We start from the raw sequence: 24,262 nt of genomic DNA on the forward strand, positions 1-24,262 counted from the left end.
CAGGGAATTATAATTGGTGATATTTGGTAAGAGGAACGAGTATCGGTATAGTAGAAACAGTAAGCGTGTAAGGAAGAGTATCACATTACACACAAGCACTGATGAACAATAATAATGAGCATGCCACTTCTCAATAGCGGTATTGCCATTAACAGAAGTGCGGGATACAGCAGACACCCGGGCATATCTCACAATAGATCTACGATTCTGGTCGCAGTGAGGAAGTCCATACAGGAACAAAAAATTTGGTTCGTTAAGATTTCAAAGATACTGAACTCGACGACATCCCTCGGAGTACCTACGAGAGCATCTGCTATTTGCGAGTGAAATGCCACTGAGTTGTTGAAAGCAGCTTTTAAGTGTTCCACAAAGAGGTCACATTTACCCTGTATCGTTTCTAAGAAGTATCTGAAGGAGTTCAGAGAAGCAAGCTAGCAATCTTTGACGATTTTCTGCTGAGAAAACTTATACTAGGCAACGAAGATTGGATGGAAACTAAATCGAACTTGGAAACACCTTTTAAAATTAAAGTGACCAAACGGGAAATTTGGGAATAAGGAGGTCAAGCGGGAGCAGGTATAAATGATCCAGGAATAAGTATTTCGATACCAATGGGTCGTTGGCGTACAGTGTTTCAGGTTGTAATATTTGCAATTTTTGCATGGGCACAAATCTGTTTGGCTAGGAAGTATAAGCAGTATATGCATTTTCTCCGATAGCCAAGCAGCACTAAACGCATTGAAAGCCTTCACATGTACCCCTAAGCTAGTATGGGCGTGCATCCTCTCACTAAAACAACTGGCAGACCATGGGGCTTATTACGGATGTCACCTCACGGTGAGAACGAAGTGAAAAAATCTCACGGTGAAAAAAGACGCGTGCAAATCAAATGGGAATCACTTTCACCGTGCCTATTACGGTTGTCATCTCACCGTGAAGTGACTCTCGTAATAAGCCCCCATGTCAAGTTATACTGAGTTCCGGGTCACTGTGGAGTGGAAGGTCATGAAAAAGCCGATACGTTAGCCAGAAAGGGGTCATGTTCCGATTTCATAGTCCCAGAACCATTCTGCGGGGTGTCATCAAGCGCCTTGAAAGTAGAATTGACAACCTGGGAACATCGGACAATACTAGAGAATTGGACATGCTCTGAAGGGCCAGTCGAAACGCTTTTTAACACCAATCGTGAAAAAAAGCCAGCAGCTGCTTAGTTTAAACAAAAAGAAATTAAGTACAATCACAGATCTGTTCACTGGACATTGTCCAAGTAAGCATCACCTAAAACAAATTGGTCAGTCAGATGACGAAATTTGTCGCCTCTGCGGGCTCGAATGTGAAACTGCAGAACATTAGCACAGCGTAGAATAAGAGCCTTTGGAAAAGGAACTATGGAGCCTTTTGAGGTCTGGTCTGCAAATCTGAATGAGGTAAAACATTTCATACGAAATTCAGTGCCAAATTGGGAGATATGACAAGGATAATGACCTTTATTAATAGTGATATGTCTGCCACGAGTACCTAGACTAAAGAAGAGACATGCCACAAAAGATCAAAGCAAAGAGAGCTTCGTAGCCGCAAGTTTACAGAGTCCGCTTTGATAAGCGAGTGGTCGTGGGCTCGAATCTTAGTAGAATCAGGCCATTTGGTTGTCAAAGGACTTTAACATGGGTTCATTCTCAGGCTCTCTACTACATACCCTTCCTTCAAGCTGAATTCTTTAGTACCCTTGCCGGCTTTCATCCTAACAAAAAAGTCCCTCTTATAATAAAACTGTTCTGAGTAACGTATAATAGTTCTATTCAGGGAATTGTAATTATGACGCGGTCTTGGCTGGAGGAACGAGGTTTTTCGATACGACTCCTTCCTCTTGACAAAAATATAAGTCCTACTTATAATAAACCTGACCAGAGGTGAAGCATTAAGTGCCTCTTCAGGGAATTGTGATTGTGACGCGGTGTTGGTAGGAGGAACGAGGTTCGATAAGACTCCTTCCTCTTGACAAAATAAGTCCTTCTCATATTAAAACTGATTTCAGAAATATTTACCCTCTACAAGGAATTGTAATTGGCGATATTGGCACGAGGAACGAGGTTTCGATAAGACTCCTTCCTCTTAACATAATAAGTCCCTCTTAGAATAAACCTGGCCAGAGAGAAACGTTAGGTGTAGCCTCGGTTCAGGCAATTGTAATTTGGCGATATTGGTAGGATAGAAAAGAGGCTCGGTATAGTAGAGCAATAAACTCTCACACACAAGCACGGATATAAATAAAAAAAAAGCGTATCATTCACTTCAATAGTGATATTGCCAATAATATGAAGTGCGGAGTACAGAAAACACCTGAGCAATATCACAATAGATCAAAATGTCTCTGGTCGCAGTGATGAGTCCACACAGAGAAAAAAAAAAGATCAAAGCAAATGGTCGCAGTGGTCCAAATCATACAAAATAAACACGGTTATAAAGCTGATAACGGTTACTCTCAAGACTGAACACGCGCTTCAACGTAAGACAACGGGACGGTAATTTCGTAGAGCATGAGATCTTTGACCCCGGCGGCTTTGGGACAGGTCGGCAAGAAGGAACACACCTAACAATCGCCTGATTGACTCCTTCATTAAAAAAGTTGACTACCTCATCCACAAAGGCAGCCATTTCAAGGGATCGCCATTCAATACCAAGAATTGTTTCACTCAGTGTTGCGAAGTCAGCGCGGTTGAAGTCCAAGCTTTGTAAGTAAACGATGTCTTCAAATACTGTCGAGTGCAGTAGTTCCACAGTGACTCCAAGGGCAGGATGATAAGGACCAAGAACCGATAGTGGCGCCTGCGATTACTGGCGAGGCACCCATTTTATGATTAAGCCTTTCGCTCCAGATCAGATGCTGTTGTCTACCGCACTTAACATGAAGAGACAGCCGTGGATGACCCGCTTCCTAATCAGCATATGACCAAATTTCTCACCAGGGGTTGGATACTCGATCTCCGCTTAGGTAACTTGTATCCCGGTCAGCACCTCGTGGAGGTTGGAATAGGAGTAAAAGTGACACGAATCTTTTACAATGGTTTCAATCGTACCTTACAGGTCGCCATCTAACTGTTGCTATGAGGGATTGCCATTAGGATTTTGACGCTAAGTCAGGAATACCGCATGGAAGTCACTTAGGACCGCTTTTCTACCTGCTCTAGTTTAACCGTGAACATAGTTATTAGAGGACCAGTGCTCTTTTACGCGGATGATCTCGAACTTTATCTTCAAGTTTACACATCTGAAGACTGTCACTTCCTCCAACGTAGGGTAGATATTTTTGCCGATTGTTGCTGTCGGAACCGTATAAATGTGATTCCATGTAAATGTAACAGACGGAAAAACAGACTATACATTTGAATAAAACCAAATTAAAGATTCGAGAGTAAATTTGGATTCCCAGCTCACTTTCTAGCCTCAATTTGCGTTTGCCATCGATAAACCCTCTAGAGTTCTGGGAATCATCTTCAGGGCCGCTATGGAATTTACGGATATCTATTATCTCGCACTATAGTAAACCGCCATGGGCGGATACGTTTGGAGCGCGGCCCATTCCCGATTTTCCGCCTCCCATTTTTAAAAATAACGGTTTTGTAACTTTTTTTCACAAAAACTTGACTGAAATGAAATGATGAAATAAAAAACTGATGGAGTTTTTGATTAAGATTTCACGCGCGTGCTTTTTATATGTAACAACAAAGCTAGAAATCCTGAATCATATTGAAAATTGTATCTTCGAAAAACCGCGTTCAAAGGTTCTGAAGAACAGAAGAGTGTATTTATTGACAGACCGTTTAGGTTGAAAATTATTAGTAAAGTTTTATGAAGATCCTCCCATCTGGTTTCGAAGTAGGATGCTGCTGACAATCCAGTCGTCGTTTTCTTGAATCCTCCAAGGGGTCCCGGGTAGGAAGTGACTTTATTTATCAGTAAGGAGAACATTATCAGTAAGATTATAACGCTAGCTCCATAATTGTCTGGTACACTAACTGCTGGTAGCGAAGTCTGTGTTGAATAGCCAATACGATATTTCTTTATATTACTGATTTTGGAAGCTATAACGTATTAGACGCGTTTTTCCTGTTAACAACTTTGTGAATAAATGTATACAGCTTGATTCATTTACATTCCGAAGTCCTAATACCATTGTATTCCAGGATTCGTTGAAGGCACAAAAAATGGTTTTGCATGAAAATGCAAATAAATTATTATTCTTTTCAGAAGAAAAATATTGAAAAAAAAATAATCCGTTAAAGTTTTAATAAATGTTCGTACCTTCCTTCGGATAATCTCCATCGAAGCTTGGACGCTTTGTTAGTCATTTTAATTCACGAGCTCTTCATATCTCAAATCTTGAACTTTCACACGATAATAGCCCAATATTTTCGATTGAGCGGAACTGCAGGCAATGAAGAAGATTGAGGTCTTTTTCAATGTAATCGACCCTGTTGACTAAACTCTCAACTGCAGTGGCAGTTTGTCAAATCTGGCCAAAACTTCACTTAATAAACAAAGGGAGACGTTTCTGCAGGCACTCTTGTCATATATTTTTTGAGTCTATTGTCTTGTTTGTAACGAGAACCTTCATTTTCCTTTATCAGACATCATCTTCCTACCGGCGGAACGGGACGATGGCACTGAATCAACGGAGTCAGTCTGCGGCACCAAGCGAAAACTATCGGGACGATCGTCGGGGTTCGCTATCACCACAAGATGATAGATATACCGAATATCCAGTTCTTCCATTACACCAGTATGCGCCAAGATTTCAATCGCGGTCTGCTACAGCGACACCAACTGGTTCCCCGAAGAAACGACAATTACCACAAGTACCTCACGTGTCACGAAATGCGGCAATGCGAGAGCGATTTATACAGGACTTTGAGGAGCGCAGTGGGGGACGTTATGCTCGGCACCGGGGTCGTCAGGGCCACCATCAACCAACTTACAGAAGTACGGGAATGGGAGGTAAGGTTTGTTGTCCTAATTATGCAGACTGTAATCGTAACTGTTGTTTTTTCTCTAGGATGGGAGCGTCATTATTCAGGACTTTCTGACAGCGATCTAACGACACACTCATTAGAAAGTAGAATTAGACCTAGAAACTCGTTATCTCCGGATAAAGATTTCATGGGTGATTTTGGCGACTCCGACATGGAGTCGGTAGTTAGTGTTTCTTCAAGTGCTTTTTCAACTCAATCGGAACGACCACGTGGATCAAAAGGGTTAAGGTATAACTACAAAAACTTGCTAACAATAGAACATTTAATCTTTAACATTGAATATTTCGAAACGTAAGGAGTTTCCGTGATAGGCGTCGTCAGTATCGAAATCTTCCGCCGGGTTGGGCAACCACTTCTTTGTGTGCACTTCCAAGTGAAAGCCCGTTGGAACCAACTGAAAGCAAGAAGCAATTTACCTCTAAACTTCCTGAACTTCCTCAGTCTAAAGTTATGCTTCCAAAACCCGATGTAGTTTCCAGTGCTAATATATCATTATCAAGTGATTCAGCTTCTTGTATTCCCAAGGTTGCTAAAAACGAAAACACATTCAGCCCTTCTCTCAAAACTATCAAATCCCTTCCTGAAATCCTAAAAACTAAATACTTTAGCGAACAATGTATCACAATTCAACCCGAGCCGAGTACTATTCAAAGCTTCGTAAAAAAACCCGGTAGTACCAACGCCATGACAACGTCCTTAAACCTTTCGAACACTTCAGCACTCGAAGCTCCGTCACTTGGATTCAAAACACAATCGGTTCCATACTTTGACAATCAAATGTCTACATCCTTACAAGAGGATGCGTTCTATGATAGTCCAACTTTACACGAACAAACCAGATTCCGGCGTCCACAGCGGATCGCACGATCAAATACTTCGGAGCCATGTCTCACTACGATAGATGCAGTGCGTCAAATGCATAGAAACAAAATACGAAATCAATCAATTTCTATATCCAATCGTTCGATACCACACGAGAACAACATCAATCCTTCTTCCACTAGTCAAATTGTGCTCAAGTCTGCGTTCTCAGATTATAATGTACCAGGCAGCATAACTTACGAGCAGAACAACTCTCAACCCGGTAATGTTTGCATTTCCAATGTTTATGGTCCGAATGCGGCGATCACATGTATTCGAAGCAGCACGGAAAACTTGGGTGAAAGCAATATTCTCTATGCCAGTTCACAGACCGGTACAGTGTGCGAAATTGCGGCACCAGATATGCAGTTCCGATCGTCAATTGGAAATCCAACTGACTTCAAATCTCTTTTTCCAAGTTCTACGTTGGTTTCCATGTTGGCACCGAGCTTGGTTGAACCAATTATCGACGAGTACGACGTTAGCGAATTGGAAACCGATCCTGAAATGATATTGAAGAACCCAGCAGAGATATTGAAGTCGCCTAGTGAGCCTCCCTTTTACGGGCGAACCGAAATAGGTTTCAAGGATCCATACCCTGGTAGTTCACCGTCAAGAACGAAACACAGACTGGGACGATCGCACTCGTTGGTTACGAGGGATCATATTATCGATATTGATTATGACTCGGACACTGGGTACAAGACTCGAAGTGTGCTCAAGAATGTAATCACGAGCAGAGCAGCTGAGAAAGGTTATCGTAAAAGAACCAAATCAATGAACTTCGATGATCACCGGGACTGTAACTATACTGCGTTTGGCTCAAAATCCAGCCTGGACAAATGCAATATGACATTGGATATTGTTAAAAATTTGGACGAAATGAGTGATACAGAGTACGAACAGTTCGCACATATCAGAAACAAGAAACATTCTAATAACTCTCATGTGAGCAAGTCCAACCAAAGTAGTGAAAAATCAGTACCTGGAAAGAGCAGGAATGCGAGAAGTGAGAAGCTCAAATCTAAAGATGTTGATTCAGCTAGTGACGAGTCGAAGCCCGGAAAAACGGTTGTGAATAAAATGAAAACTGAAAGTAGTGTTTTATATAGCAGTAACGAATCAATCAAATCAATCATTGAAGAAGTTCGCCAGGATCTTTTGGGTAGGCCAACAAACCGGCGATATTTAGGTGACGAAAGTCCAACCACGGTTTTAACTCGAAGCCGTTCGTCTAGTGATGGAGAGTTGAATCGTTTGGGTGAAAAGAATTATAGAAATGAGAGTTTTAGACAACACCCATCAATGCACAGAATGGATAGCTATGAAAAAGAAGAGGCGAGTAACGAACGACCTCGTGGTAGGAGAAGGGATGATGTTGCTCGTAAAAGAGACTTCTATTCTTCTGATCATCGACTCGGGCGCGGTTCAAAGTTGACGCATTGCAGAGATACGTATTGTACTGACTTCGAAGACGAAGCCTCCGATAATGACGTGTTCGAAAGTTCATTTTCCAGAAGAAAAAATTCATCATTCGACGAGAAAAAACACGGTATGGGTAGATCTCGGTTGCATAGCCGGTATGCTAGCAGCTTAGAAGATGTTAATCATTTTCTGTCCGATAAGCAACATGATAATTGTGATACCACTAGGCACAGCTCAGTTAGTATTAACGAAAAGCCTGAATATTTCGAATATAGCAAATCCCCTTCATCTTCACAATCCCGATCTAGTAGTAGTATTAACGCTAATAACACATCTGCTATTTCCACATCCTCTAATGGCATTGCCTTGCTGCAAACCGAACCAAAACGGACTTCGTTGAAACATCGCCCGGCTGATACGTCGTCCTCAACGAAATCCTTACAAACTAATGACCCCGGTAACAGTGATTATGATGTGAGAGATCGAGGTCGATACGGGCACAACGGAGGACGAGATGCGTATCGACGGCGTGATCGCGATCGTAACAGTAGTGATCATGAGCGGGACCGTGATCTGAGTGACCGAGAACAACGCGAAACCCGGGAGCGTACCGATTTGGATCGAAGTCTTTCTAACAATGAGGGTACACCCGAGGATAAAATAGGTAGGCTTGTATCCGTGACACGCGTCATAATCGATTCACCAGATTTCGCCAACTATTCCGCAGACGGTAGCCTAAGTGATACAGCCGTGATACAGAGTCTGGACTCGCGGCGCAAACTGGATCAACGATCGCCCAAGAGTGAAACCCCAACGAGGGACCGCGAACGCTTTGGAGCCGGTATGGGAAAGAAAAGTAACTCCACTTCGCAATTGTCGGCAACAGGTAACTTGCTCAAAAGTATTTTTTCTCGTGATGGAATCGTATTTTGTTATTATTTTCTTAAGTTTGATTTAATATATCATGTGAGAATGAGCGCGTCTCGCGCATGGTGAGGTAATAGAGCATGAGATTGACCATTTTTGGTTTTTAATAATCGGCTGGAACAACTACGTGTATAGTTATGTACTAACAAGTTTTGGGTAACCTGAGAAAGTGAAAAAAGTAGTTTCATGTGTCGCATCGATGTACCAGAATCCCATCATGAAACCTTTAGAACTGATCATATTTTGATAATCAATTTCATCCAACATATGAAAAAGGTCGCAAGCGTCGAATGGGGTTTGGTAAGCGAGGCAAAAACTCCTTCACCGTGCATCGAAGCGAAGAGGTGTTACCGGGGGAAGTTCGCGGAGGTCTTTCGCGCGGCTCTTCAGCGTCTAGCGATGGTGAAGGAAGCGCTGATGGCGACAGGTTCGCTCAAGCCACTATCTTTTTTAATTTAGCTAATTTATTTCCGTCGTCATTTAGTTTGCTCTGTTCGACATTTACTTAGCGATACCACCGTTCAGTGTGCACTAGAGATAGATTTTGTGTTCAAGTCTTCGTATTGTACTGTTGCTGTAGTCGGACCAGTAGAGTTTCATCAGTTCGTTGCTTTGGTTTTCTCATACATATTACTACTTCAATTGAAAATTTATTTTCGTATCATTCCTATAGCTTTTCGTCGGTCTCAGAGATAGAATGATTTGCTGACGTTCGAAGGTATACACGTTTGATTGTGTAACGATGATTTACGGGGAGATATAGAGCTTAAGAACGAACATTCAATTAACTGAAAACATACGAAATGTAATTTTGCTCAGGGTGCTTCATAGTTGCGAATGGTTTTCATGGTTGGAATTGAAATAGTGTTACTTTGTCTATTACATTATTGTTTTCATCTGTCTGCTTTCCTAAGTCTCAATAACATTCTATCCTTTCTTGTTCCATTAATTGTATCACGAGATTAAATTGGTTAAATATCCATGACGGCTACTTTTTGCAAGTGATCTTTTGGCGAAACTGTCTCATCGGATATTCTCAACTTATTCTTCCTCTCATGTGCTATTTCTCAGATTTTTACTGAGTAAACTTATGTTTTCCTCTATTTAAACTTCTGAGTCTCCATTGTTTAGTGACGAGTAGTAGTTTGAACTGTTTCATTTGCGATAACATGTAAACAAAAGTGTCGCGGGCGTTTGGCAAAAAGTTGTTACTATGTCTCCGTATTAAGTTTTTGTATACTGAAACCTTAATTTATGAACTTATTCAACATTTTAAATCGATTCCGAGCATTATAGGCACCGCTGTTTACCTGAATAATTATTAGTCCTGACATAAAAAGATCGCCAGCTGATATTTTAACAAAGAGAAGATAATAAAGAGCATTTGAAAGGTCCATATTATTCCCGAAAAGCGGGAGAGTATCATGGATAATTTTATATTTAGATAGACAAGTAAAGATCTGCAATGGACTTCTGACATCGTTATAAAATACAAAATGACAACTCGCCTAAGACGCGAGGATACACGATTTTGAACTACGTTGAGTACTTGAAAATAGATTTTCGTCTTCATTGTTAAATCGGAATTGAGTTTATGTTTTTTTGTGGTGTTTTATGATGTGCTCAAATCCTAGGAAGTTTTAGATGGCCTACCATACTCGAATTTATTTGCAGAGCACACGTCCTCTAGTTTTTATTAGCAATGCAACGAATCTGAACAATTTAAAATAGTCAATATTTTTAATTAAAAGACCCCAAACAATCCACCATTTCCTGCGCAGAAGATTTTTCGAAAAGATCTAGTTTTTCGAAATTTGCTTCATATTTACGGTACGCGTACTAAAATCCACATCCAAAATAAATCACCGTAAATGGAAGGTTCAGTGTACTGCTAAACAAATACAAATTTGTAAAGCCATTAATTAAACGAGTGAAATAACAAAATATGTTCGATGTATTTATTTAAAAAAACCTCTAATTTGATCTTGAAGTATATGTATTCAGAAAATCAGTAAATTATTTTTTTGTGGCACATTATGAAATAACACTTAGCACTGCTGTTTTGAAATAAACATTATTTGCAAAGTAAATTTCCTTCGCGAAAATCCAATGACGCTTAATGATTAACTTCCGATAATTGGTGAACTCAATGGTTAATTTCTGATCCGATAATTGGTAATATAATGATCCATACAAACAGATATAAAAAAAAAAAAACATTCGTATCATTGCTTTCGCAAACCTGTAAATACACCGCCTGATCACTCACAGACCAAGGAATATCGCCATCATCCTCGTCGTCCACATCACAACGCAAGCGGTCTTCAGCCGGCTCGATCCAACGATCGGTCGAGGTGACACCGATTCCATCACAGTCGTCGGCCTATGGCGCCGGAAGTTTACATTCAATCTCTAGCTCCGAGGGCTCCTCGTAAGTTTCCGCTGCTATCGTGGTGCTCTAAATCAGTGTTGCCTTCTATTTTTTTATCGTTTCCTCTGTTCATCGACTCACGCGATGTGTGTTCCCTATTTTGTATGTTGTATCTTGTGGTTCACTCTTCGCATCCACTTACCTCATCAAAACTCTGTTTCGAAGTTTGAAGTTTCCTGAAAATGTGTTGTTGCAAAATCTTTCTGTGTGAATCTCGCTTCCAGTGAATTTCGCGAAATACTGCCGTAAGCTCATGTTATTTCCTAGTGCCGCAATCATATTATTATGGCAAACTAAACAGAAAGGAGTTTACGACACTATACGCTGAAATTTTCATCTGCAATTGTCTGAATTTACAGTTTCAATTTTGTCACTGAGAAATTTTCCTGTTCAAGCCTATACCAACTGCCTTATTGCTTTTTCATTTTTCATTTTGTTTCTGAGGAAAGAATTGAAAATAAAATAGATTAGGGTCAGTCGTTATATATATTCTTACAAAATTATATTCAATGCTAGTTTCTTTTGCGAAACTAAAAACAATCTTTAAGCTTGACTTTTTACTATAGCATACCATAGTGATCTTCATAGTTTTATTTTTTAACTTGCATATTTTTATTAAAAGCGCTCTGTTTTAGACGCAGGTTGTTCATTCAGTTCTCATGCAACGTCAATGTCAACTAGTTCTGAACAAACTTGACTAAAGTTCATTTGTTCATTAATGTCAGCATTTTCTTCGGAATTAAAAATCAGCTTTGTCAGCCTATTGTGGTATCATTTAGTACATCGATGAATGATTGTACTCTTATAACAATGTGCGGTCTCTTCTCGATATGGTCTAGTATTATTTTATGTCATTGGTATCATATTTTAGTGCAAATTGCTGCTTTATTTACAATCTCTTCACCGTAGTTTACTATGAACTATCTCTCTTACTCTCTCTGCATGCTTAATAGCTAATCTGTAGTACCGCATATTAGATTGACTTAAACGAATCTCTCGAACAATCAATCTGTCTATTTCTCCCTGTAATCCAAACTTTTGAGAATAGCTTGAAGAAATCGAACAAGAGTTTCTTTGTAACTTCCAGACTAATGCATCTAAGTGAATATTCTACTACCAAAGTAGTGCACCATGTCTGTTACAAAACTAGTGTGTACGAAATGTTAAGTATAATCTTGGTTCTACTGTCTTGATAAATGGGCTGTAAAAAACGAAACATAAACAATCTGTAAGTGTCCGATCCGCTGAGGATCATGTAATCCGCGTTTTCGCTGGCGATTTCCAGCTACCTATCTAACTGTTATTCCTCTCTCTGGGATGGAAACCCCTGCACCAGGTCAACGTGCAATTCCTTGCAATACATTTTGTCATTTTCGTTCAACATTTATCTCCATTAAGCCTTAGGTTTACGATCACCACCGTACGTTAAATGTGCATGTTTTGTAAATTGTAGTGTCATAGGATGAATTTCTGAATCGCACTGCTGTCACTTTTAATGTGTTTCTTATGAAATTCACACTTAAGCTAAATGTTATTTTGTAGATTATATCATCAAAGTAGTCAGTTATTAGAATCAATCAAATGCATTCTGACGCAATAATGAACATCATATTATTATTAAGTTGGTTGCCTAAGAAACATGGAATGTAACATTTTAGTTCGATAAGACATAATACAATCGTCAGGGGTTGAAGAAGTAATCTCAACAGTGAAAGTACTACTTGGGTTGACTTTGGTCTACTAATGAAAAAACGATATCAAAAAACTGTTTTATTCTTGAACATGTTCTCAATCTAGAATAACGTATTGTAGCAGTCCTTTGTCATTTCGATGTAAATTTTGTAATGCTGCCTCTTTATTGGAGAGCAATTCTCGCTGAAACTAGGCCACTAGGTGCACAAGGTCTTTCGAATTTGATGTAAATGCACATAGTTATTAGAAATAGAGAAGAAATGATAATGCCAGTTTTGTTTGATCGAATTTGTTGACCCCTTTGTCACCAAGGGGCGAAACAGTTTTCAGGAAAGTTGAAATTTTAGCAATTCTTGATGTATTATTTGAGCTATATCTCTAGAATTCGTAATGTAGAGTACTACAAGTAGCACTTTTCTGTAAAGAGGAATGATAGGGCTTCCATTTGAAGTGATCATAATTTAGACCGCCATCTTGAATTTGACCGCTATCTTGGATTATATCAGAAAAATGCAATTTTGACCGTGTTCGCAACTACCGATTCTCGATATGAGACCACATTGGAAAGCTGAGAAAAAATGCTATAAGATGCAAGAAAAAAAAAATTGATGAGCATCAGTGTTAACCCATCAATTGAAGCTATTTTCCAAGCTGGGTTTCAAAATATTCATCGTACATCGCGCGATCAACGTAGTAACCTGTCTACTGGGACCAAGTGAATGCACATGTTATGTCCATATATGTCCATATATCATAATCGATTGATGCTACAACTAGTTCGCCACTACTGTTTTTCAAAGTTTAGTGAAAATAATGAGTACAACACTAGCATGATACTAACAAAGCGATAGGTTTTTTATTACCGATATATTTGCCTTTCTCCTAGAAAGGTATTGCAATCACTTGCAAAACCGAAAGTATAAAAGTGCTCCAAAGGGCCGAATGGCATATATCACTTGACTCAGCTCGACGAGCTGAGCATTTTTTGTGTGTGTGTGTCTGTGTGTGTGAGTGTGAGTGTGAGTGTGTGTGTGTGTGTGTTTGTGCGTGTCTGTGTGCGTGTGTGTATGTGTGTGTGTGTGTGTGTGTGTGTGTGTGTGTGTGTGTGGGTGTGGGTGTGGGTGTGGGTGTGTGTGGGTGTGGGTGTGGGTGTGGGTGTGGGTGTGGGTGTGTATGTGTGTGTGTGTGTGCGTGTGTATGTATGTGCAGATTTCTATTTTCACTCATTTTTCTCAGAGATGGCTGGACCGATTTTCATGAAATTAATTGCAAATGAAAGGTCTTGGTGTCCCTTAAGACCCTATTCAATTTTATTGTAATCGGATTTTTAGTTTAGAGGTTATGTATCAAAATGTAAAAATCATGTAACATCATTATCTCGAAAACTACACAACCGATTAGAACAAAATTGATTTCAACTGAAGGGGCTACCTGAAATACCCTTAACTTTTGAATTTCATAAAGATTGAACTTGTGGTTCAAAAGTTATGGCAAGAAACGTGTTTTGAAGACTACTTAATCTCACTCATGTTTCTCAGAGATGGCTGGCCCGATTTTCATAAAATCAGTGTCAAATGGAAGGTCTAGTTGCCCCATAGGACCCTATTGATTTGTTTTGCAATCAGATTATTACTTTGCCTGTTATGTTCAAAAATGTGAAATCCAGCTATGAAAAGGAACATATTCTGAAGACTACTTGAACTCACTCACTTTTCTCAGAGATGGCTGACCCGATTTCCACAAAGTTAGTGTCAACTAATATGTCTAGTTGCCTCGTAACACCCTATTGAATTTTACTGTAATCGGACTGTAACTTCGTCTATAAAGTACCAAAATGTGAAAATCACGAAACTTCATTATCTCAGAAACTACACAACCGATTTGATCAATATTATTAACAGATGAGCGGGCTAGTTAAGGGTTAACTGATGAATTATGAGTCAACACGTCGTTTCAAAGTTTGGCTGCTCATACGTTCTCATTTCATTTGATTATAATTAAACTAAGGCACCGTTATGTATTAAATTTTTAATGAAACAACGGAAGTCTACTATCTCAAAGATTACATGACTTATCGGAACATTACTAGTGTCATACGAACGAGTCATCTCTCGAACTTACAAATAACAAATTTCATAACAATTTGATATGTGGCTCAAAAGATATGGAAAAAAATAGAAATTCAAAGACTATTTAAAACTATACCTGCTTTGATCGATATATGTGGCCATAACATAATTTAAATGTGGTATCGTACTATTTGTTGTGGTCCCCGTGGCTCTGTGGTTAGCGATGTCGGTCGGCTAGCTCTCCCACACGGTTGTGATGTCGGGTTCGATTCCCGATCGAGTCAAGGAACTTTTCGAGCTGGAAATTTTCTCGACTCAGCACTGGGGCACGGTGTATCGTTGTACTTATCCTACACATGCAAAATGTGCCAAAAACAATATCGATAACGAATTCTCTCAACTATAATCTAGTTGATCGAGACCGCTATTAGCCCCAAGGCTAAGCGTGCGATATTGTTTGTTATCGTACTATTTGAATGTTCCAAATTCATTGATTCTTTGCGATGTGTTTAAAGTCAGACAATGCACGACGAATCGGCCATAGGATATTATCAAAGTCAAATAACAAATCGTTTGAAATGGTTGGTTTTATCAAAATGACAACATCCTCTACTTTTGGCTTCTGTACATCGCCTTAATTCTGAATATATATTCATATTGAGTGGTATTCGGTCATTTTCAGCAGATTTTCTGGCATCAATCTGACACCGGAAATACCCATATTGGGAGGTATTTTGTTATTTTGGTTGTTTTCCAGAAACTAAAAGTGGTCGAATTTAAATTCAAAATGGTGTCCAGGGTCAATGTTTGGTTTCTATGCATCATCTCGATTACGGAAATATCCATATTGAGTATTATTCGGTCATTTTCGACTGTTTCCTAAAGTTGCCATTTAGCAATTCAAAATGGTGCCTGAGGTCAATTGTTAGCTCATTGCATCATTTTGGTTCCAGAGATACTCATATTGGATGGTATTTGGTTATTTTAGGCTGTTTTTTACAAACCGGAAGTCGCCATCTTTGTTTTAAAAATGGTATTCAAGATAATTTCTGGCCTCTGAGCGTCATTCTGGTTGAATGTTTTAAGAGGCCCCTCCCTCTTCTGGAAGCACATGTTCCTGTGAAACAGCCGAAAATGATCGAATAACACCCAATACCGGAAGTCGCCATCTTAGAATTCAAAATGGTATCTGTGGTCGATTTTAGCTCCTGTGTATCATTCTAGATCCGGATATTGTTATATTGGGTGGATATCGGCCAGTTTCGGCTGTTTTCCAGAAACCGGAAGTTGTCATCGTACAAACCAAAATGTTGCCTGAGGTCGATTATGGAACATATTTGTTACCTCTAAAAACATTCACCTGCCAAATTTGGTTCCATTTAATTGATTAGTTCTCGATGTGCAGAGATGTGCAGAAATTTGTGTTTCATTTGTATGGAACTTCTCCTCTCTAAAAAAGGGAGGGGCGTTCAACTATTATGGACATATTTGTTACCTCTTTAAACATCCACATGCCAAATTCGGTTTAATTTGCTTGGTTTGTTCTTGAGTTGTGCAGAAATTTATGTTTCATTTGTATGGGACCCCTCCCTTCCAGAAGAGGGAGGGGTCTCAAACTATCTTAGGAACCTCTATCGGCACCAAAAACCTCTACATACGAATTTTCACGTCGATCGGTTCGGTAGTTTCCGAGCCTATATGGATCAGACAGACACACAGACCGGACGGCATTTTTATATGTATAGATTGCAACATCAATATTCTAGAACCTAAAGAATGAATATACATTTATTGGATTGAAGCGTTCATGTAAATCTATTTTTACAAATAAAAGTTTGAATGAGAAAGGCTGAGTCTGACCGCTAGGTGGATTAATTTAGGTTTTTGATTAAAAAACCTATCGCTTTGTTAGTATCACACATGCTAGTGTTGTACTCATTATTTCCACTAAACTTAAAAAAACAGTAGTGGCGTACTAGTTGTAGCATCAATCGATTATGATATATTGACATATATGGACATAACATGTGCATCCACTTGGTCTCAGTAGACAGGTTACTACGTTGATCGCGCGATGTACGATGAATATTTTGAAACTCAGTTTGGAAAATAGCTTCAATTGATGGGTTAAAACTTATGCTCACCAAACTTTTTTCTTGCATCATATAGCATTTTTTCTCAGCTTTCCAATGCTGGTCTCATATCGAAAATCGGTAGTTGCGAACACGGTCAAAATTGCATTTTTCTGATATAATCCAAGATGGCGGCCTGAATTTTAATCACTTCAAAGGAAAGCCCTATCATTCTTTTTTACAGAAGAGTGCTACTTGTAGTACTTTACTTAACGAATTTTAGAGATATAGCTCAAATAATACATCAAGAATTGCTAAAATTTCAACTATTATGAAAACTGTTCCGGCCCTTGGTGACCAAGAGGTCAACAAATTCGATCAAACAAAAATGGCATCATCATTTTTTCTCTATTTCTAATAACTTTTTTTTTTTTTCTTCACATAACATTTATTTGACACGGCACAAATACAATTTAATGTTTAACGGCGCCAATTATATCTGATGACTTAAAAACTAAAGCAAATTTTTTATCCTCGCTGCCGACTACGAGCTGAAATTAAGTCTAACTTAAAACTAGCATGGGATTTCCAATCAGTGTTTTGTTGTTCAATGGTCGTCTGATAATCGTCGAATGGCATGTATGGATTCGTTCTGTTGAGCCACGATGTCGTGAGTTGGGACAGAGGCTCGTAGTCCTTGGGTCCTGGTTCTATTGTGCGGGGTCTGGTTGCTGGTTTTGTGCTTAAGGTTCAAACGTGTTCTTGTCGTTTTGTTGGGTGTAGACGGAGGGGAACGGGACTAGACTGGGGCGTGGATGGATTTCAGGAAAACGTATATAAGGGACATGTAGGATAGGTCACGGCTCGCCAAGACATCACGAACAGGAACAGCCGGCTGTCTACCCTCGGCCTGCAGGGAAGCTATTAATTTAGACCTGGCGTCACGGTGTACAGGGCATGACCAAACCACATGCTCTATGTCGTGATAACCTTCACCACAGGCACAGATACCACTTTCCCCGAGCCCAACACGACGGAGATGCGCGGCAAATCTATAGTGATTGGACATAAGCCGGGACATCACGCAAATGAAATCCCGACCTACATCCAACCCCTTGAACCACGGGTTCGTCGATACTTTGGGGATTATGGAATGTAACCACCTTCCCAATTCCCCTCTGGTCCAAGCATTTTGCCAACTGATGATCGTATTCTGACGTACAAGTGCGAAAAATTCATTAAAGGCAATTGGTCTTTCATAAATATCACCGTTTGTTGCGCCCACCTTAGCCAAAGAGTCCGCTTTCTCATTACCCGGTATCGAGCAGTGAGAAGGGACCCACGCTAAGGTAATCTGAGTAGATTTTTCGGATAAAGCACTCAGATGTTCCCGTATTTTCCCCAGGAAATACGGAGAGTGCTTAACATCTTTCATCGATCGGAGAGCCTCAATGGAACTGAGACTGTCCGTAAAGATGAAATAATGGTCCGTGGGCATTTTTTCGATAATCCCTAGGGTGTACTGAATTGCAGCTAATTCTGCGACGTAAACAGAAGCAGGATTATCGAGCTTATGGGAGACGGTTAAATTGTTATTGAAGATACCGAAGCCAGTGGACCCATCAAGAAGTGATCCGTCAGTGTAGTACATATTGTCGCAGTTGATGTTTCGATATTTATTGGAAAAAATTTCAGGGATCTGCTGCACGCGTAAATGATCCGGGATTCCACGAGTTTCTTCTATCATGGATGTATCGAAAAACACAGTAGAATCAGAAGTATTTGATAAGTCGACACGATTTGGAATATTCGAAGAAGGGTTAATATTTTGGGACATGTGATTGAAATACAATGTCATAAAACGGGTTTGAGAATTAAGTTCGATTAACCTTTCAAAATTTTCAATCACGGGACGGTTCAAGACCTCACATTTGATTAGAATACGAGAAGACAGGCTCCAGAAGCGGTTTTTCAATGGTAGTACTCCAGCTAAAACCTCCAAACTCATCGTATGGGTCGACTGCATGCAACCTAAGGCGATACGCAAACAACGATATTGTATTCGCTCCAGTTTGATCAAATGTGTGTTTGCTGCGGAGCGGAAGCAGAAACACCCGTATTCAATAACAGGCAATATCGTTGTTTGGTAAAGCCTTATAAGGTCTCCTGGATGGGCTCCCCACCATTGTCCGGTTATTGTACGAAGAAAATTCACTCTTTGTTGACATTTTTTCATCAGATACCTCACGTGACAACCCCAGGTGCCTTTAGAGTCGAACCAGACACCAAGATATTTGTGTACCAAAACCTGAGAAATCGTTTTACCCATTAATTGTGTTTGAAGCTGAGCAGGTTCATGCTTCCTAGAAAAAACTACTATCTCAGTCTTCTCCGGAGAGAATTCGATACCTAGCTGTAAAGCCCAAGCAGACAAATTGTCCAAGGTATCTTGCAATGGTCCTTGCAAATCGGCAGCTTTGGCTCCTGTAACAGAGATTACACTGTCGTCTGCAAGTTGTCTTATCGTGCATGAATTTGCCAGACATTCGTCGATGTCATTTACATAAAAGTTGTAAAGAAGGGGGCTTAAACATGAGCCCTGGGGAAGACCCATGTAGCTAATGCGAAAAGTTGCCAAATCGCCATGCGTAAAATGCATGTGCTTTTCGGACAACAAGTTGTGCAAAAAATTGTTCAAAATTGGAGAAAATCCTTGTCGGTGAAGTTTACCCGAAAGAATGTCAATAGAAACGGAATCAAAAGCCCCCTTAATGTCCAAGAACGCAGACGCCATTTGTTCTTTACGAGCATACGCCAGCTGAATATCTGTTGAAAGCAACGCAAGACAATCATTCGTCCCTTTGGCACGGCGGAAGCCAAATTGAGTTTCTGATAGTAGACCATTTGATTCGACCCAGTGGTCTAAACGACGGAGTATCATTTTTTCCATCAATTTCCGGATACAGGATAGCATTGCAATCGGCCTATAAGAGTTGTGATTAGAAGCTGGTTTCCCTGGTTTTTGGATGGCGATCACCTTCACTTGCCTCCAATCCTGCGGTACAATGTTTTGCTCCAGGAACTTATTGAACAAGTTCAACAAGCGCCTCTTGGCATTGCCGGGTAGATTCTTCAACAAGTTGAATTTGATTCTATCTAATCCAGGCGCGTTATTGTTACAGGACAGGAGGGCAACTGAAAGTTCTGCCATCGTAAAAGGTGATTCTATCGCGTCGTGGCCCGGAGACGCATCGCGAACAATATTTTGCTCAGGAACAGAGTCCGGACATACTTTCCTGGCAAAATCAAATATCCACCTACTTGAAGACTCCTCGCTTTCGTTGACCGTTACGCGATTCCGCATTCTTCGGGCTGTGTTCCAAAGAGTGCTCATCGATGTCTCCCTCGACGTCTCGTTCACGAACCGACGCCAATATCCACGTTTCTTTGCTTTAGCCAAGCTTTTAAGCTTGGTATCAAGCTCCGAATACCGTAAATAGTCGCCAGGTATACCTCCCGTCTGGTAGGCCTTAAACGCGTCGGATCTTTGCGTGTAGACATCGGAGCACTCTTGGTCCCACCACGGAGTGGGAGGCCGTTCTTTGATCGTTACGCCGGGATATTTCTTCGTTTGGGCTTGCAACGCGGCGTCGAGAATCAAGCCCGCGAGGAGGTTGTATTCTTCAAGTGGTGAATGATGTTGAATCGACTCGACCGCTTTTGAAATCATTTCCTCGTATAACTTCCAATCGACATTTCGTGTGAGGTCATACGGAATGTCAACTGGTCGCATGCGAGTTGACCCGTTAGTAATTGAAATAAGAATAGGCAGATGGTCGCTACCGTGAGGATCTAGGATTACCTTCCATGTGCAATCCAACCGTAGCGACGTCGAACATAAGGATAGATCCAAAGCGCTTGGGCGCGCTGGAGGTTTCGGGATACGTGTCATTTCACCGTTGTTTAAAATAGTCATGTCGAAGTCATCGCAAAGGTTATAGATTAAAGAGGAGCGGTTATCATTGTATGGGGAACCCCAAGCCACGCCATGAGAGTTGAAGTCTCCCAAAATCAAACGTGGCGAGGGAAGAAGTTCTATTAAATCAAAGAGCAGCCGTTGCCCAACCTGTGCTCTGGGGGGAATATATATTGAGGCAATACAAAGCTCTTTACCTTGTATTGTCATTTGACATGCGACAACTTCGATGCCTGGAATCGAGGGGAGGTTAATACGATAGAAAGAATAGCACTTTTTAATCCCTAAAAGTACTCCTCCATATGGGGTGTCTCGATCAAGGCGAATAATATTAAAATCATGGAAGTTGAGATCAATATTTGAAGTAAGCCAAGTTTCACAAAGGGAAAATGCATCGCATTTGTTTTTATTTATCAAAACTTTAAACGAATCAATTTTTGGTAAAATACTTCTACAATTCCACTGTAAGACAGAGATAGAATCCTTCATATACGCAGTTGAATTAGGCATCGAAGGATACAATCGCTGCAAGGAGAGGCCATTGGGCAGTCAACTGCTTCAAAAATGATCTAACTGTTGGGAGGAATGCTGTAAGAAAAATTTTAATTGGATCGGGTACATTGAAAGTTTCAAAAATCCAGTCCACAATGTCAGAAAATTTCACTAATCCAGAGTTTGTTTCATCAACTGGGAGTGTAAAAGGAGCAACTGGGGTTTTAGATGTTCCTGGCAGTGCTGGGAACTCCTTCTGGGACTTTAAATTTGCCAGCCCAGGAGGAGTTTGCTTCGGTTTTTCCGCAGCACTGTTTGGTTTGTTTGTAACCTTCATTTCACTTTGAGAAATCTTAGGACCTTTTCTGGGAAGTTTAGGAGAGGAAACACTTTTCCTCTTTCTAGACTCCCCAGGATTGGCGTAAGATGCTCCCGCTGGTGAATCGTCAGAATCGGTTTCCTCAGAGGGCAACAGATCGAAGGGGTTCGAAGTAACGGGAGAAGTGGTAACGGTCTTCTTCAGCATGTCAGCGTAGGAACGCTTTGAACGCTCTTTGAGAGACCGTTTTATTTTATCCCTGCGCTGCATGTACACCGCACATGTCGAGAGCTCATGCAGATTTTCTCCGCAGTGAATACACTTTTCAGCGTTAACACTGCAAGAATCTTCCGCATGAGACTCCCCACACTTGCCACAACGTGCCTTATTGCAGCAGTAGGCGGCTGTATGGCCTAACTGCTTACAATTCAGGCAGTTCATGACGCGGGGCACGTAGAGCCTCACAGGGAGACGAACCCGGTGGATCGAGACGTGGCTTGGTAGTGCAGACCCGGCGAACGTAACTCGAAACGAGTCTGACGGAGTGTATACTGTTTTGCCACCGATGATCGATGCTGACCGCAATTGCTTGCAGTCGAGCACCTTTACTTCGGGACACGTTTTGTTCTTAAAGCACCCTTTGGCACTTTGCAGTATACACTCGACGGACAGACTCGAATCGGTTATGACACCGTCGATCTCCACGTCTCGTGCGGGTATGTAAACGCGATACTCGCGTGTGAAGAGCTCAGAGCAAGCTATATCGTTGGCCTCTTTCAGGTTACCGACCACGACACGGAGCTTGTTAGGCCGGACCTTGGAAATTTCGGTCACGCCCTTGTACTCCTTCGTCAGGTCTTTAGAAATCTGCAAGAGGTTCAACTTTTTCGATTTCGGTCCTGCCTTTGGCCGAAAATAAACAGTATAGCTGCCCTGGGCTCCGTCTGGGTAAAGCCTGGGGCGAGGAAGGACTGAAGAATGAACGGGGGAGGGGGTAACAGAAGGGTCAGGGTCAGAGGGGTTCGGGGATGGTGGCGCGGGAGGCGAGGGATCTACATCCATCGCGCTATGTTTAGCGCACTAGCGCTGACAAGAACACGTACCTTTTTATTTCTCCCTTCCAGTAAGGTTGGTTGTCCGATCGTTCGAAGTAGCAGCCGTTACAGCCAGCAGCACCAATACAGCAGCACCAAACAGCCACCAGCAGCGAGCCAGGTGTGAGATCACTCCACACAGCGATACGACTCGCTGACACTGATGGCTTCTTCTTTTTCCTCGTTTGTGTCTCGTCCACTGCTGTAGCACAATCCAGCCAGCAGCCAAATCGGCTTACGCACCAGCTGGCAGTCACGATGCGAAACAGTTGCACAAAGGAACGACCTTGAACCCGGATTTATTTCACTCGACCAGGCAAACAATGCCAACACTTGTTCACACGTCTTTTGTTTTATACTCTATCGGACCGATCACCAAACACGTCCAGTACTGATGCGTGTTCGGCACAGAATGATTTCTAATAACTATGTGCATTTATATTCAATTTGAAAGACCTTGTGCACCTAGTGACCTAGTTTTAGCGAGAATTGCTCTGGAGTGGAATCCCTTGTCAGAATGCTCATTTTCAATCACTTAGACCTTAGTCTAGCGAACACGAAGAATGGGGATTGTGTAGCGCAATATCTCCAATTTATTATTTTATTTATTAGCTCTACCAACAGACATTTTAAGACTAGTCCTAATGGTTATTAACATATAAAACATTACGAAACAGAGATATAAATTTTGAACGTAGAACTTGATGCGATAAGTGAAAGTCGAAAGCAGATATCACCCGGTTGAAGGCTCGTTGAATACCAATGTGGCACTGTTTGCGCTGTAGTTGGTACGACGAAAAGGCAGTTGCAACGCAGAAGACCTCCGCAGGGTTCTGGATGGCGCGTTTAGGTTGATCAGGCGAAGAATGGCCGGGCAGTCAATCCGTGAAGTCAAAACATCTGAAACTACCATGGCGCGAGCTGTTTCTCGGCGAAGCTGAAGAGTATCGAGCTGTAGAAGCTGGCAGCAATCATCGTATCGGGTGTTGCGCATGGGTTGCCGCCAGGGAAGCATTTTAAGAGAATAGCGTACGAAACGGCGCTGGCTGCTTTCGATGCGGTGGATTGCATTATTGTAGTGAGGAATCCAGACAGTAGAGCAAAATTCCAATGAGAACCGAACAAGCGAGCAATATAGTGTTGTTATACATTGTATGTTTCTGAAATCCCAGTTGTCTAGCGGCTTTAGCAACAATAAACGATATATGTTGCTTAAATGTCAGTTTGGTATCGAGGAAGACTCCAAGATCCTTGACGTGATCGACTCGCTGTATTGAAGACCCATCTAACTTGTAATCGAAGTGTAGCGGACGGTGTTTTCTAGTAAACGTTATTACTGAGCATTTATTAGGCTTGAGTACCATGCAGTTTAACTTGCACCAACGTGCGAATATGTTGAGTTGTTGTTGGAGATAAGTGGCGTCTTCCACGTTTTTGATTTCGTTTAACAGCTTCGAATCGTCAGCGAACGCAAGACGAGGACATTTTAACGAGTGATGTACATCATTAAAATACAACAGGAACACCAATGGGCCGAGATGACTACCTTGGGCAATTCCGAAAGTAGCAACAAATGGTTCGGAAATTTCGTCACCGATTTTCACTCTGAGAGTTCGACCCAGTAAGTAGGATTCTAACCTGCCAAGCAAGTTGCCGCTGAACCCGTATCCATCAAGTTTGGCAACGGTGATTTTATGATTTACTTTGTCTTAGGCAGCCGAATGGTCCGTAAATAACGTCGGTTTGATGTCGGTGAACAAAACTGTTGAACGCGTAGTTAATCAAGCATAGCAGGTTTGTAGCACGGGAGCGCTCGGGAAGGAATCCGTTTGATCGTCCGGAATAGTGCTTTGACAATGTGCCAAAATAGGTTG

The 24,262-nt window shown here is 41.2% G+C and overlaps 1 protein-coding gene across 13 annotated transcripts in view; it reads left to right on the forward strand.

Annotated features, from left to right (window-relative positions):
* LOC129732766 (regulating synaptic membrane exocytosis protein 2) overlaps nucleotides 1–24,262 on the forward strand; it is a 113,198-nt gene that overhangs the window by 74,430 nt on the left and 14,506 nt on the right. For 7 of the 13 annotated variants that reach the window (XR_008729348.1, XM_055693979.1, XM_055693976.1 and 4 more), the window contains 5 exons: nucleotides 4,629–4,995; nucleotides 5,054–5,258; nucleotides 5,327–7,980; nucleotides 8,023–8,202; nucleotides 8,511–8,670. Coding sequence is in view for 10 of the 13 variants with exons in the window: in XM_055693979.1 (XP_055549954.1) it covers nucleotides 4,629–4,995; nucleotides 5,054–5,258; nucleotides 5,327–7,980; nucleotides 8,023–8,202; nucleotides 8,511–8,670 (3,566 nt within the window). In the remaining 3 variants the exon portion in view is untranslated. Of the gene's footprint in view, nucleotides 1–4,628; nucleotides 4,996–5,053; nucleotides 5,259–5,326; nucleotides 7,981–8,022; nucleotides 8,203–8,510; nucleotides 8,671–10,514; nucleotides 10,675–24,262 lie in introns of all 13 variants that reach the window. The other 6 variants (XR_008729349.1, XM_055693970.1, XR_008729350.1 and 3 more) reach the window with 5 other exon arrangements.

The sequence above is a fragment of the Wyeomyia smithii genome, chromosome 3, assembly GCF_029784165.1.
Source record: "Wyeomyia smithii strain HCP4-BCI-WySm-NY-G18 chromosome 3, ASM2978416v1, whole genome shotgun sequence".
NCBI lineage: Eukaryota > Metazoa > Arthropoda > Insecta > Diptera > Culicidae > Wyeomyia > Wyeomyia smithii.